This window comes from Taudactylus pleione, unplaced genomic scaffold (genome assembly GCF_031769625.1).
Source record: "Taudactylus pleione unplaced genomic scaffold, aTauple2 ptg000053l, whole genome shotgun sequence".
Taxonomy (NCBI): Eukaryota; Metazoa; Chordata; class Amphibia; order Anura; family Myobatrachidae; genus Taudactylus; species Taudactylus pleione.
In genome coordinates this window covers 39,293,679-39,310,003 of record NW_028284455.1, presented here as the reverse complement: position 1 = coordinate 39,310,003, position 16,325 = coordinate 39,293,679, and the positions used below count along the sequence as shown (strand labels likewise).

The window sequence follows — 16,325 nt, the reverse complement described above, 5'->3', positions numbered from 1 at the left end:
GACTCCTCCCCTTACTATTCCTGACTCCTCCCACTTCTTAGTCTATACTCTTACAAATATAATATCATAATACCGTACAAGTGTACATCATTCTCTGTATTAAAATGCACAGAACAGAGCTCATTTTGCAGGGGATTCACACATGTGCCATAGTCAGACATTTGGTTTTGGTTGGTTCTGTTAGGTAAAGCTGGAATGTCACTGGTGTAGGTCACACACAAAGTAAAGGGAAGGCATTTTCCCAATAATGGGATTTTTTTAGGGCAGGGGTGCTGAACGCAGAGGATGACACCTCTGTGCACACCAAAGCGGAGCTGTAATTATACATGATGGTTCCCTGTGTACATAAAGAGCATTGCTGCCCTCATCCACAATTGAAGCAATGAGAGCGCCAAAAAAAAAAAAAAAAACAACAACAGGTGTGGTCTCGCTGGGAAGGGGTACAACCACACAATAGGGGCAATTCAATTAATTTGCAATGTGAATATCGCCAGAATGTTGGTCCCGAGGCTATTCAATTCACCACGATGTTAAGTCCAACTAGAAGCACTAAAAAGTCATAGAACGCCGTTTCTCGCGACTTAAACAGTTTGTTTAGTTGGGAGAACCAGAATTCTTTTGCTAAATTGCCAGGGTGTTAGCACTGCGCTAAGCTGGAAAACAGCCTCACGGCCAGCACTTTAGTCAGATTTCCTCTCGATCCCTCAAGAGGGTGTGAGAAGATATTCTTTAGTCAGCTTAAGAATCACAGAGAATAGCTCTGGGACCATCATCCAGGCGCTATTCACATTGCAATGAATTGAAACGCTCCCTATATATGAAGATCAAGATTTTATGAGTCCACCAGACAATACATTGTGTTGATAGGAGAGCTAACCTATAACACTAAATGAAGTCTTGCAAGCAGTGAACCACAGGCGAATAAGCAGCAAATATTTAATGATAAATGGGCCCCTTAGTTAGCAAGTTACTAATCCATCTTATTTTAAGATAGAAGTACAGATTTAAAGGCTGCTCAGACCTCAAAGAGAGATGCTGTACACTGTAAATAAACTAAAAACTGTATCTGGCACATTACACCTCCTCCTTCATGTGGCGCATGGGCCATGCAGTCTATTGCTAGAAAGCTGCACAGCCCTGACCGTCTACGGCCACAGCTCCTGGGCAACCAGGTAAGAGAGATGGAGGGGAGGGAGGAGTGGCAGAGCACGGGGTGTCGGAATGATTTTATGTTGCCCCCACAAAATGGGTGTTTTGATTTCCAATGAAAATATTTAATGTTAGTGTATAATCTTTAATTTGCAGTAATGTCACACGTAAAGTCTCATTAAATGACATATGTCCCAAACATACAATATTTCTAAAACAATATGCAAATATTAGTAATTATACCTGCTATATTTAAGAAAAAAAATTCCATGAAAAGAACTTTATTGAACTTTTATAACAAGATTTTATCAATGTCCAGCTTCTCTTGGTTTCCCACCCCATAAAATTAGGGGTCAAATAATTTTTCCCCAGCTGTTATATTCTGTTAGTCCCTCAATATCTTTAGAGCTTTATAATTAGCTGCTTTTATTTTTGCTACATAAATGTCCATGGCTTCTACACAGTGCTAGCATTCCTGACAGACTCAGCAGTACGGTACACTACTAATAATAACATACACTTACATGATGGCCACCATCACTGCTACTTAACACAGAGCAGCCCACCACACCAAGGGGATTAGAAATGGTGCACACAGCTACATGCTATGTCCGGCGTCTGTCAGCAGGTCATAAGGTAACAAAAAATGGCGTCCACTTTGATTCCCGCCCACCCTGATGCCTCATACAGAAGTGGATAGACCGCTAAAGTTTTTATAACCTGACGTCATCAACTACTGTCAAATATCATTCCCTATCATCCACGTGGGCATAGATGGGGAATACAATATTGTGGCTAGCGTAGCAAGCTACCGAGCCTGAAGAGAAGCGAGCAAAGCGAGAACGCGAGGGGACAAGTTTTTGGTGGACTGTATGGGCAGGGAACAGCACTTCCTCCTTCAGTCCACGTTACTTCCAGATACAGAAACTGAAGGGGAAATATACCTTAATATAAAGTGCCAGATGGCCAGTCCGGCCCTGCTTGCAGATATATTGGTACGTCTGGCTGTGTGCACGGGCGACCCATCAACTCCCTGTACACAGGTTGCAGGAACCACAGACACTGACATCACAACTAGGCGGGCAAATTTGAGATGTCAAGCCAGGCATATCGAGCGGCTGATTGGTGTTTGTGTGGTTAAAAATAGGCCACTCAGACGGCGGATCAGTCTTTTGCATGCAACCAGCTTCTACCTATAAATTTATAGAATGTACTTGATAACTGTTAGCTAGAAGCTGACTGATTGCTATGTTTTACTTGTACACTCTTTAGGCTTGATACATCTCCCCCTAAATTTGTTATTTTGAATGGGGCAACTACCAGGTGCTGAGATTTTGACCCTGGAAAGACCATCAACAACCCACAGCCTAGACCTTCTGACAAGAGAGGTTGGTGATAACATGGTCTTCTCCTTTCCGAGGGGGCCTGGAAAGCAGAACCAGTGTACACAGAGGTATCTCATCTGTTTATCTAGGAATACGGTTATCTAGCAATATAAGGGATACGTGCTGGTTTTTTTCTTACCTCATAAGCTTCATAGAAGAAATCGGTGTTGTCAGTTGATTTAACAAACTTCACGAAAAACAGGTCATTCTCAGCTTTTGCCATTATAAACTAATAAAGACAAACATGATAAGAAAATGTCACATATATACTTATGACAGATGTAGCTATGCAAACTCCTCCTCTGATAATGCAAACAGAAAGTCTAGTTTCGCTTTTCCAATATTATATATCATCAAAGGTAAAATGTTCTTTGTTTTTTATTAAACCCTATAATGTGCGAGTTGCCGTAGCAACAGCACCAGATCTCGCCCCGCGACTCGCATACAAAAATCCGTAAGTCCAGAGGTAATGTAACTTTCTGGCACCACCAAGGAACTTGCGGCTTCTAGGACTGGCCCATATATGTGAGTGTCAGGCACCCAGACCAGTGTTCCCCCCAGTGCAAGATTCAGGCACACATCCACTTCCCCAAACACTGGCTGCGTTACATACATGTATATAGTCACTAGCCAGGTTATCAGTCTGCACTGCAGGACAACGACGGACGTGTAGGGAATAATGATGTCACGTATAGATCAGTAAGGGAATGCCTGTCACTGACTACTGTAAGAGCAGCCGGAGAGACTCTGGCTATAATGCATGACGGGATTTGTTTGTCCACAAATGTACCTCAGTGCTCTGCGCTTCGGCCCATAACTTTTCCCTGCACCATGTAATTACGGGCACCTCAGCTGCCGCGGCTGTCAGTAAATAAGGAAACAACAGCGACCAGTCTACCCGGCTCCAGAGAAAATCCGAAGGACCCGCCAAGTGCCCGACAAAGGACCAATAGGAAGAGCGCGCACATTCCACCAATAGTAACGCGGCACAGGGAACAAGAGACAAGAGGCGTGATTGGCTGCTAGCAGCACGCGGGCCGCTGAATGAGATCACATCAAGAGGAGGAAAGAGGCAACGGAAAGAGCGTCCCAGGTACCCGCTGCCTAATGACGTTGGACAATGGCAGATGACGTCATCGTACAGAAACGGAAGGGGATCTATCTCTTTCCCTGTTCCCCCTCCCCCCTGCAAAGCTTATAGGAAGTGACACTACAGCTAACCACGCCCCCACAATATGATTGCTTCACTGGGATTAGTGTCAGACTGTGAAGATCATTAAGTCACGCCCCCTGACTGCAACAGACTCCGCCCATAAATGACACAACCAATTTCCCCGCCATGTAATTATCACAAGATTTGGATATTTATTAAGTAAAAATAAAACTACACACTGGAGCTACGGGCATTCGTCCGACATTGAAACGAATGCCCGTCAACATTGATTGTGCGTCCACACTGGACGTCTTTAATGAACGACGATACGTCATTCATTAACGATGCATTGATGTGCAGCACATCAAACCTCGCAACCGTCGCTAGTGACCACGGGAGCGCGCAAACACGTACACACTGAGCAATGTAGGCGACATGTCATTACAAAATGGCATATCGTCCTGACATCGCTCCAGTGTGACCCTAGCTTAAGGCTCTTTCCATTTAGGGGTGGACATGGGAAGCCTTGCATGAAATGGTTGCCGAGCTACCAACATCAAATCCAGCGATGCCACCACTTCAAAACCCATCAAATGGTATAACCATCGGTGGTTATACTGTGCGAGTGCACTGAAGCATTCAGAGCTTTGTGCACATAAGTTAAACTGTAGATGTTTGCAGATGCATAGACTTAAGCTGTAAGTCATCAGGTGAACATCGGAGAGCTGCATCCAATGGCCTGCATCCATCCTATACCCACAATTTGATGGAAAAAGTATTTCCATCGAATCGGGAGCATCGATGGTTGCAAGCCCACAGCTTCTGATGTCCATGCCTATTTGCATCCCTCTGGTTGCAGCTGCATCATGTCCGGGAAGACTAGAAGATCCCGACAGGTTAAGTATTTCTACTATTTCTAACCCTCCCCCCCCCAACCTTACCCTCCTTTAGGGGTGTCTAACCGTAATCTCCCCCAGTAAATGTCTAAATCTAACACCGCCTCCTCACTCCCTAAACCTAACCCTCCTGGGGGGGTGCCTAACCCTAAACCTTCCCCCGGGGGTGCCTAACCCCCCCTTCCCCTAGCCTGACCCCAACCCTCCCGGGGGGTGCCTAACCCTAAGTCCCCCCCAGGAGCCCCTAACCCTCCCCCCCCGCAGCTGTCCGCACCTACCGCCCGGCTTACCTTTGTTCGATATGCCAGACATCGGGATCCCGACGTAGGGATAATGATCACCGCCTATCATTAATCCCTTGGGATATGATAGTCGGGAAGCCGGCGGTCGGCATTTCGACCATTGGCTTCCTGACTACATACCGTCCTGGAAGCCTGAGATCAGGTGAGACATCTACAGGTTTCTTTTCACATTTATTCCTACTTATTATTCTTATTGGAGTCTTAAGCGGGCCATATACGTTGCGATAAAGCAGCCGATCTAATGGAGTGGTACGATTTGGCTGCTAAATCGCACCGTGTATGGGCATGATGTCGGGCCGAGCGAGCACCCGTGGGGTCGTACATCGCACCCCCTGATCTTACTGCAGAATCAGTCGATCACGGGATGCGAAGTGCGATCCCATGCAGCGCTATGCAGGTGGGGGAGAGGGGAGCCGGCATATCGGGAGGTCGACCGCACGATATGTCGGACATCGGATCCCCTGTCGAGTCACACAGTGCCATCGCACTGTGTATGGCCGGCTTAAGCATAGGGTCAGTGTTAGTGCACATGCCTTTGTAGCTATCAGCTCAGCTTCAAGAATTCTCACCTTTACATTTGTGCATAAGCCGCCAACATTACAGTATATGCATCGGCATTCTCTATTATAATAATCCAATGTCGGCCCCCACCAAGGCTGCTTTTTATTATACTTTCTATTGGCTTCAATATCTCTGACATCTTCCTGTCAGGCAGCCTATCCTGACTCATACCTCTTCCTGTCAGGCAGCCTATCATGACTCATACCTCTTCCTGACAGGCTGATGTTACTGACATAAACACCTTCCTGACAGGCTGATGTTACTGACTCGTATATAAAAATAGATTTTGACCTCAGGCGCATGGAAGGAATCACAATGATACTGCTTTTACACCAAAGTCCCGGGTCAGACCTGGGTTTTGGAACATGGGCCCTCATTCAGAGCCGGACGCTGTGAGCAGAGCGCTTGCTCTGAATGAGGGCCGTCCTCCATAATCACCACCCACAGCCTATACGAGCGTGCAGGTTGATGGTCGCGACAGTCTTGACCATCGCGACCATCGCCACTGCGAGCCGGAGCCTGCGGTTGAGTTTCTCAACCGCAAGGCCCGGAGTGATTTTGGCTCTATCAGAGCCAAAATCACTCCCACTGACATCACTAGTGATGTCAGTGGGCCGGCTTCTGACGGTAGGCGTTCCCTTTGGAACGCCCCCATCTGGGAGGCACGCCCACCAAAGGGGGCGTGCTGTCAATCAACATCGACAGCACGCCCCCTTTGATCAGACACAACGAGCGAAGGAAAGTCCTTGTTTGTGGACTTCTCCCACCTGCACACTAGCTACACTCTGTGACAGTCGCAGTGTTCTCCCCAGGCTATTTTCTGTGGGCGCATCGCCCGGCACTTTCCCCCGCCGACCCCTGCTGTGGAACGCTGGCCTCTGAAGTGACCGAAGGCTAAAGAAGCCTCCGATCGCTTCAGAGGCAAGCGTTCCCAGTGGTGCAGTGCACGGGTGACGTCATGACATCACCCGCGATGTGAGGAGCCTGCCCCAGGCGCCTGCTGGATCTAGTTAGATCCAGTCAGAGCGAGGCAGCAGAAGCATGAGCGGTGAGCAAGTTAAGGTAAGTTCTGGGCTGGGACCAGTCTGGGGGCACTGCCTAAGGGGCACTATTTAAGCCTGGGGCCACTGCATAAGGGACCAGTCTGGGGGCACTGCACAAGGGACCAGTCTGGGGGCACTACTTCAGCCTGGGGGCACTGCATAAGGGCAAAGCAAAACTACAGGGGGCAATGCATAAAGGGGATAAGTACAGGGGATACTGTATAATGGGCACTTTTGACTGAGCGCCAGTGGGGAGCAGCCTGAGATCTGTTGGGCTGGAATGGTAAGGGAGATACCCCTTTTCCCGGCGTGTGCATAATTGCGAAGGCCCCCACCCAGCTACTTCTTGATGCCACCCGGCTGGAAATGATTTCTGGGGAGAACACTGAGTCTCCATTTTTTATTGTGCTAACTATATTGCTTTACATTTTGAAAAAAATGGTGTATAGGGCTCAGTATTTGATAATACCCTGTAGCAGAGGTCAAAATGGGCCCAGTGAAAACGTGAAGCACCACTACTGTTTTAAGGTGTTTCTTGTGCATGTGTTGTTTAAATGAATGTAGTGTGTAGTAGTGTGTATTTTGTATATCTATAACTTACTATTTGAACGCAAATTAAGGGTATGGTTAGTCTGCGACGTCCCAGGCTGAGTGCTGTGCGTCTCCACGTCCTCCTGGATGGTGGGGGATATACTGGTGTCATTTGCCTCTTCAAAGTCACAGTTCCCAGTGTTGTTGTCTGGGATTGGAACGGGTGAGGATGTGGCAAAATGGGCGTTTTCGGCCGTAACTTGGGTGCTGCTCTGGCTTTTTCCAAAAGTGGGCTGTGAAGCGGCACAGCTAGAGGAGGACAAGTTGACCGGGTTTGTCAGAGCCGTCTTTCCAAAAACATTAAAGCAAATATCATAAAACTCCCAATCTATGCGTGCTGCACCACTTTTTCACTTGTTATTGTCGAAGATCTTTGTAAATTGCTTCCGTAGGGCTTTCAGCTTATTAACAACCTGTTGTTGAGATCTCTGGATCCCCCGTGAAGTCAGAATATTAGATATGTTACGGTAAACCATAGCATCTTTAACCGTGCCAGTGATCTGGCGCTGTATCTCCTCTTCTCCCCTTATAGCCAGGAGCTCACGGACCTCTTCCTGTGTCCAGGGGGCCATTGTTGTTAGTTTTCAGCAGTTGCACCAATAACCTTCTATCTCTGGCAAGCACTTATAAATTTATAAATACACACATATAAATATGTATATATATATATCTATATCTAAAAAATATATATATATACAGTATATATATATATATATATATATACACACACACATCTATATATAAACACACACACAGATATGTATATATATATATATATATAAACACATATATGGGTATATATAGATATATATACATACAGATATATATATATACACACATATATAGATATGTGTATATATATATATATATATACACACATATATATATATATACATACATATATATATATATTTAGATATATACATATATATATATATATAAATATATATCTATATATATAGTGTTTGGCAGCACCAAATAGCACCACTGAAGTCATGCGGGGAATGATGTGAGCCATTTTCAACGTGAGGCCAGTATAGTAGCTGCTGCTGATGCTCCCCTCCCCTTGCCTTCATGCTGGACGGCGGCGGCGCTTGTCTTACCTCGCTTGTCATGTCCTCCGTCAGTCAGGAGGAAACAGGAACTGCAGAAATAGGTGGGTGGGCGGAGCACCACAGCCCCGGCAACGCCTTTACACAGACATTCAAGCCTGGTAGCTCCCGTGTTAAACACTGCTAGCTACCCGGCTTGAATTACCGGGTGGCTGAAAACGGGTTTTTTTCCAAAGTCCTGTTTACACTAGGCAAAATCCCGGGTTCCAGCGCGCTCACGAGAAATAACCCGGGATTTTGAGCCCAGTGTAAAAGGGGTATGATAGTGAATAGAATTAGAATGAAAAACAAATATATCAAAATGTATCAGAATCTATACAATCAACAAAAACAATATTGCCAATAATTGCACCAATTATAAAAAAGGGATAGAAAACACCTCTCTATTGTTAAAATGGTTGCAAGCAAAAACAAGATGAATAAATAGATAATATAACAGCGCTGTGGATGTCTCTAACACAGTGATTCCCAACCTTGGTCCTCAAGGCACACTAACAGTCCTGGTTTTAGTGGTATCCATGCTTAAGCACAGATGGTTAAATCAAAATAACTAAGGTACTAATTAAGTCACCTTTGCTCAACTATGGCTATTCTTAAACCCTGGATTGTTAGTGTGCCTTGAGGAACGTGGTTGGGAACCCTTGATCTAAAAGATAAATGAATTGCGATTGTGCAAAAAAAAACATGTAAATCATATTCATTTAATATAATAAAACATAGTACCACTGTAAACAGCCAATGAAATTACTTAATAACAATAATTCATGGCAATAAAATTATCTAATACCACGAGTGACGATTGAAACACTGTATCAGCTAAATGATACAAACCTTGAAGAAAAAGGAAATGGTTACAAGAGTCTTTTACTAAAAGTCACTGCTGGATAATTTGTTTCCCAGCCTTAGCTAAACTTTTGAGATCCCAATATGATCTAGACTGTGCACTTGTAATACTCTGGCCAACAGCCACATCCAGCTGTGGAAAAAATCTATATATGATCTCACCTTCTCCTGTCCACTGGAAATTGTTAGTATATTGTGTCCACTGTATAGTTCAGGCATCATTAGGTGGCCGTCAATGTGGCTTATCAGGAACTGCCCTGTGTCTCACGCTCGGAGTGGTGGCCCTAGAGGGGGTGTACTTAGTATGTCGGTGGATGGGATGCCGGACTAAAGATAGGCGTCGAAATCCCAGTGACAGTCTATATCACGACGCCGGTATCTCAACAGCCGCCACCCCAAACGAAGGTACACCAGGGCATCTTAGCTGTTAGCCGCAGGGGGGGGGGGAGGGCTGGGTTAAGGCATCATGGGGTTGTTAGGGTTAGGCTTTGGGGGAAAAGGTAAGGGTTAGGCACCACTGGAGGGGTTAGAGTTAGGTACCACTGGAGGGGCTTAGGGTTAGGCACTAAGGGGGGACAGTTAGGTTTAGGCACCAATGGGAGAGGGTTAGGCACCACTGTGGCACCACTGTGAGGGCTTAGGATTAGGCACTAAGGGGGGAGGGTTAGGTTTCGGCACTAACGGGGAGGGTGCTATGTCGGGAGGGTTAGGGTGCAAGAAGGGAGGGTTAGGGGAAGAAGGGGGGAGTTAGTATACTTACCCATCCCCTGTCGGGATACTGAGCATCGGGATGCCGCTGTCGGCATTTTGACAGCAGGCTTCCTGACTGCCGGTATTTCATACCCATCCCCTCTAGAGTCCTCTACTGTCTTTATTCACTGCAGCCGCTGTATGTGGTGCCCCACCTTCTTTTTGTGATGTTTGTGACTTATTAATCTCAACCTCATGGTTCAAACTCAGATGGCCGATTGTCCAATGATCTCTGAGGGCATCTGCGTATTTGTGCGCACTTGCTTGGACCTGCGAAGCCACCACTTAGCGTCTCAATACATTTCCAGACAGCAACAGCATTAGCATATTTTCACACAGCAGCTGCATTTAGGATAATGAAAAACTGCATCAGTGTACAGTACATGTCTGAATCCTGCCCTGTCATCACTGCTCCCAGTCACTACATGACAATTAGATGAAATAAGCAGCATCACAGACAGAATATGTTATTGGTCTGACTAATATAACTCTGCCTGTCAACAAAATATAAAACACAGAGGGCCAAATTAATAGGGTGAGAGTTTAGAAAATGTGAGAGTTTAGCAGTAAAACTAATACATTGATCAAGTTGTATTTTCAAAACAGTAAACACCTGGATTAGAGTATAAAGCCAGCCGGCCATACATGGTGCGATTTTATGTTAGTAAGATGTGTTGTACGATTGCCCTTGAAATTCTTCCCTTGAAATTCTCCATACGATGTGGCCAAATGGTGTACGATTGATCGTTACGATAATACGAAAAGATGCATACATGTGTATCACATTGTACACAATAGATCGTAATCTTACGGTTTTGCAGTAAGATCTACGATCCAGCTATATGACTGCAGGGACACACATCGGCATCGTAAACTCGCAGAATCAACACACGATGTGCATGATTGATCGTTACGATTGATCAAATCGTACACATCGTGCAAAAAATCGCACCGTGTATGGGCTGCTTAAATCTTGAGAGTTTTTTGAGTCTGAAAAACATGCAAGTTTACATGTTCTGTGACTTTATTACATTGGCTGACTGTAAAAATATGAGAGTTTTCTGTCACATTTTCTATACTCTCACCCTATCACATTTGGCCCCAAGTGTATAATTATCAAAGAGCAGATTATTGTTGAGTGATATTATGTCACAGCATATAAACAGGCAGATTACCAGACCAGTTAGAAGAAATGATAACTGAATCTTTGCTCCGAATAGCTTCTTAATAAGAAGCAATTTTCTCTTCAGTTGTACAGTATTATTAGATAATTCATATGAATAATTATTTCATACATAAAATTACTATATTTTCCATGCACACTGAAAATTATATATGTAATTAATTGTGTGAACATTTACTGATGGTGATATCAATAACAATGTATAAGACACATGCAAGATGCATGCTGCAGAGGAACCAATATCAAATGGTGAATTCCCCTTATACTACTTTTCAAAAGCGCTTGAGTCTATGTAGACTTGCTAAAAAGTTACATATGTATTCATGAGTGGCAACTAATTATTTTGTGTATGTATGCCAGAACTCATGTATAGATACATTTGTAGCCAAACCTCAATGTTGCAATAATATGATATATACCGCCATACAGTACTGCAGCTTTATCAGGCTGCTGATACCTCAATGGTTAATAGGGCCCGGTAGCTACATGTAGGGACTAAGCATCAGTGCAGTGCATTGCTGGGAGCTGAGTAAAGGTGCATATCCACTACACAACTATATCTCAGTCCCCATTCTCTCTCTGCACATGAAACTAATGACAAATTAAGCCTGGAATGATAACGACATCATTATCGTTCAATCGTTCATTAATCGTGCAGTAATTATGCTGGCAACGACCAGCATAGCGCGGTCTTCCTAGTTGTCAGCATTTGTCATCGCCTGAACACACAGGCCAACCTGACGAGATCATCAAGTTGTGCATGTTCGGGGATGAGGTAGGGTGCCTGCACTGAACGACATATCATTCAGTGTAGGAACAATGGCCCTCATTCAGAGCCACTCGCTAGCGGCAGTACGCTCGTTCTGAGCGATGTTCGCACTTCTGCGCATGCGTACGGTTTTAGTACACATGCGCGATCCAGTCAGTGCGGGCGAAAATCGTTTGTACGCAATATAGCGAGTGCCTGCTATTTTGAGAGACAGAATGAGGCATATGTGGGTGGTAACAGGGGAAGGTGCTTGAAAACGGGGAGTGGAGATCAACGCAGGCGTGCTTAAAGGTCAAAACGGGCGTTTTATGGGTGTGCATAATTAATACAGCAGCGTCATTAACCACGTCACTTGTTTTTTTTTAACTCAGAACTGCTCGCAAAATAGCGGTTGAAAAAACCAACCACAAGAATAGCGAGCAGTTCATATCCTGTTCGATGTACTCGATTAATCTAATAAATAGCGGACATGACGTATGGTGCGAGCGGCCAGGGGGCGTTTTTAACAAATAAACGAGCGTATGTTTTGCTCGCTCGTTCAGACTTAGAGGTGTGAACAGACTGCAATGTGCGAACGGATCATTTGAATAGCCACCCCTTGTTTTTGAACGAACGAACGCAAATAGCGAACGGCTCTGAATGAGGGCCAATATCCACTGTACAGGATGATGAACGATTATGATGTTGTAATCGTACAGTCGTTCTACACTCGTGTAGTGGATATGCACCTTATTGTTAAGCCTGGGGAGTGACTAGTAGGATATTGTCCCGCAACTGCCTTGAGGGCTGGTATCACCTTGGCTAGATGCAGCCATGTAATTGTTGTGACCCAGAGGATAATCAGGTAGATAATTATGAGGAACTACAAGTAATGTCCGAGCAGAAAGTCTCGCAACAGTCTTGAGGACTGGAATACTTGGTGAGGTGTGGCCTATGGACCAAGTAGCAGCCTTTGGGCCATGTAGCAGCCTTGAGGGCTGGTATGCTTGGCGAGACGCGGCTTTTCAGCTGAGTAGCAGCTTTGAAGGGTGGTATGCTTGGCGAGAGGCAGCTTTTGAGTCAAGTAGCAGCCTTTGGGCTGTGTAGCAGCCTTGAGGGCTGGTATGCTTGGCAAGATGACGCTGGGATGCACTAAATGCCGCCGGGATGACACTAGCGGTGGTATGCAAGATTGTGTATCCTGGACGCTGAGGTGCGCCTAGTGCCGCCGGGATGACACTGATGGCAGTACGCAAGATTATGTACTCGGGATGCAGGAGTGCGTCCTGTGCCACCGGGTTGACACAAGCAGCAGCACGTGAGGTGGTGCACTCTAGATCCAGGAGTGCAATCCATGCCCTAGATGACACAAACGTCAAGAAGCAGGTATGCGGACTGTGCCGCCTGGGTGACACAAATGGCTGGTAGCTGGTATGCGGACTATACTGCCTAGATGACTCAAACGGCTGGAAGCTAAGGCAAACAGGATTACTGGAGCTCGACTGGAATACTCAGGAGACTGACCACAAACGGAAACACGTGAACACTATCACCGGCATGGAGTGAAGGGCTGGCTTAAAATTTAACAGATACAGGCTCCAATCAGAGCAAACCTAGCAAGCCTCCCTAATGATAGACTGGTGTGCACCTGGGCTGTGTACAGACAGGACAATCAATTAGTGTGCAGCTGATACTGCACACAGGCAGTAATTAGTGCAGTGTCTCAATAGCAACTAAGACAGGGAACTGCAAATAATATGATCTGCTAACTGCACATCCTAATACTTATGTCCCACTAGACTTAGCACGAAAGATTAGGGAGGAATGTGCTGAGCTCTTATTGATGGAGCTCATCACATACTTCTCTAACCTGTGGAGGATACCAGCAGCAGCCTCATGGGAGGGATTCATCAGAGCGAGGCAGCAGTGCTTGCTGGGTCTGTGTAATGTTTGCTGCATGATGAGTGATAACACAGGAATATGTGGACCATACACGTTCCTTCAGCAATTCATGAATATATGCATGCTTATGTATTTCACTATTACTTTTATTGCAATTAAGAGTATATAGAAATGTTTGAGATTATATTCAGTATCAGTACAGTTGTGTGAGTTGCAGAAGGCCGCATTTGTCGAATGGCCTCAGGCCTAGAGAGGATAAGACCTTTCCTTTCTCAAGTAAACAAGTGTGTTTCTGATGCAGCAGCCAGGTTGTTTAATATTTTAGTTAAAGGTATATTAAATGATGTGTTAATAAGTATATAGAGATTAGTGTTTATTTATATGCAGGTATAATTAAATGCGGAGATATGTATAGGTTAAAAACTGTTATACATACTGTTTTAGCAATAGGAATTATGAGTTTAAAGTGTATTGGTTTTAACGTGCAGAATGGCAGACAGCAAGTCTCAGTTTTTATAAACAAAAAGAGTTAAATCAGGATAGCATAGTCAGAGGTGAAGGCTAGATGAGCAATTATGTTTGAATTCTACATGGGAACAGAAAGATAACACCAAATAGTGTCAATATTATGGTTAAGACACCCATAACCAATTCCTAGTGTGTACTGTCGAAGCTGGATTATTGGCTGAGACAAGATCAGTTTAAAATTGAATCGCAGCGACACCATCTTGCAACTGGCCACAAGACGCCATTTTGCGAATGACCGCCTAAGCGCCATTTTAGATAAACTCACTCTTTAGTACATGTGGCGATATTACTATTAGCATCATGCGATTGCATCTGTGACCATCGCCATAAATTACAGCGATTCACCAAAAGCCCATTTCATGACTTTACGTAGTTTGGGTGCTCTGGACAAAGTGTATATTATTTGCATTAGCTGAACAGAGCAAATGGCCACGTGACAACTAGTCTGTGTTGACAAGCTTCCTGGATACAACGTCTGCTCTCACTCCAGGTGGCACTGCTCGAATACACACCTTACATTAGCAAGCTTCCTGCAATAAAAATACCTTCAAAGCCAAGAGTGTTATCTTAGGTTTTGGGTCTTGTAGCTGTGCTAATTTGCATTTTACACAAGAGTCTGGGAGAACAAAGGACTTTGCTTTTGAGCCTGGGAAGGGTGGGGGCTGCTGAGAGAGGGGGGCGTGTGGAATTATAAGGATCAGCATTTCACACTGCTAGGTGTTCACTTAGTTTAAATGAGATGTAAGTGCACCATTTCTCATACACACATTAATAGGCACAATTGCGCTGGTAACTAATCGCATATTAGCAAATGCATAAGATCCTATATGAAAATGCTGTTTATTAGCTTTATGCGCACGCATCTGCTCCAAGTTAACTAGCGTCTTTATATCAAACCCGCATACTCACACATTACATATCCACATACAAGGTTCCATAAGCTTTAAGGGATAAGATTTAAGTTCGTACACTTAGTTTAAATGCTGTGAAATAAAGATTATTTGGTAACTAAGGTTTTATACATGCTAAGTAAGCCGTGTTTGGTTTTGTACTGATGCATACTCTTTCAATAGAATTCCAGTATTATCGGTGTGGAGATCGAATCATGCATTCTCAACTTATGGACCGCAGAGACTTCAAGCAACAAAATGTATATAATATGAACAACTGTTAGGATGTTACATGGGGCGGGAAACCAGAGACCCTCAGTTGTTGGAGGCTGGGTTGTGTCTATTTGAATCAGCCTTTTAAATGCTCTGTAACAGATGTATCCCCCTTGGGAACCAATGGCATCAGAAACAAACTTCTCTATTGTGTAGTCTATTTCTGGAGGGTATAAATATGTGTGCTCCAACACTGGGTCTTAGTCTTCTTGCTGAATGCTGATTGACGAAGGGGTTTCTTGCTGATGCCTAACATCTGGTCCGGAAGCGCTGCGTATGTATACTGTACTTGGGTCTGTATAATTCCTTTGAGCCGAATTGTGTCTGGATCAATAGCGTGTAACTGACTGTACTTTTACTTGAATAATACTTGTGCTTTGAAACCACAGATTCCAGGTCTGAAGTCTTTATTTACTGTATGACTGCGTACGCAAATTAGCGTCATCCTTAGAAGGTATAGGCAGGATATTAGAAGGTATAGGAAGGAGTGTATAGAGGTTCTAATATAGATTCCTTAGTTGGGGGCTCATAGTGAAGTCACTTACCTACTCACACGGTACATACTGCTATCGATATTTCAGCAAAGGGTGGAGTGGCCACATGCAGGGTTTACCTGCAACTGCTTTGTGCTGAAAGATCGCTATCCATTTCTGTGTGAGCCAAGGAAGCTGACTAGAATCCAGGGACAAGAGAGGAAAAAGTTTGTTTTCCTTTGTTGATAGAATCTAACGTTTAAAAGGGGTGCCGCAGTATTGAGCACATGCTGAGTCACAGTTTTGCGCATAGTAAAGACGCACTTTTGCGTACACAGCTAAAAAAAAAGGTCATACGGTTGTGTGGTAGTCGCATAATTGTGTATGTGACTGGTCGCACAATAGCGTATACGTACTTCCGGTCGTGCTGCCACGTGTTTAAATAAAGCCGTTGAGGTTTACATTTTTCAATTGTTATCAATATCTGGGTTAACGTGTATTTTTCTGAGCAGGAAAAAAAGTGTAACAGTGAATATGTGTTGG

General features: G+C 44.5%; 1 protein-coding gene across 1 annotated transcript in view; it reads right to left on the bottom strand.

Moving 5' to 3' along the window:
• TOPBP1 (DNA topoisomerase II binding protein 1) overlaps positions 1–3,666 on the bottom strand; it is a 126,790-nt gene extending 123,124 nt beyond the window's left edge. Inside the window, exons 1-2 of the mRNA XM_088462808.1 lie at positions 3,325–3,666; positions 2,674–2,763 (exon numbers count right to left, since the gene is read on the bottom strand). Coding sequence (XP_088318934.1) covers positions 2,674–2,757 — 84 coding nt within the window. The 5' untranslated portion in view covers positions 2,758–2,763; positions 3,325–3,666. The remainder of the gene's footprint in view (positions 1–2,673; positions 2,764–3,324) is intronic.
• Positions 3,667–16,325: the final 12,659 nt, after the last annotated feature.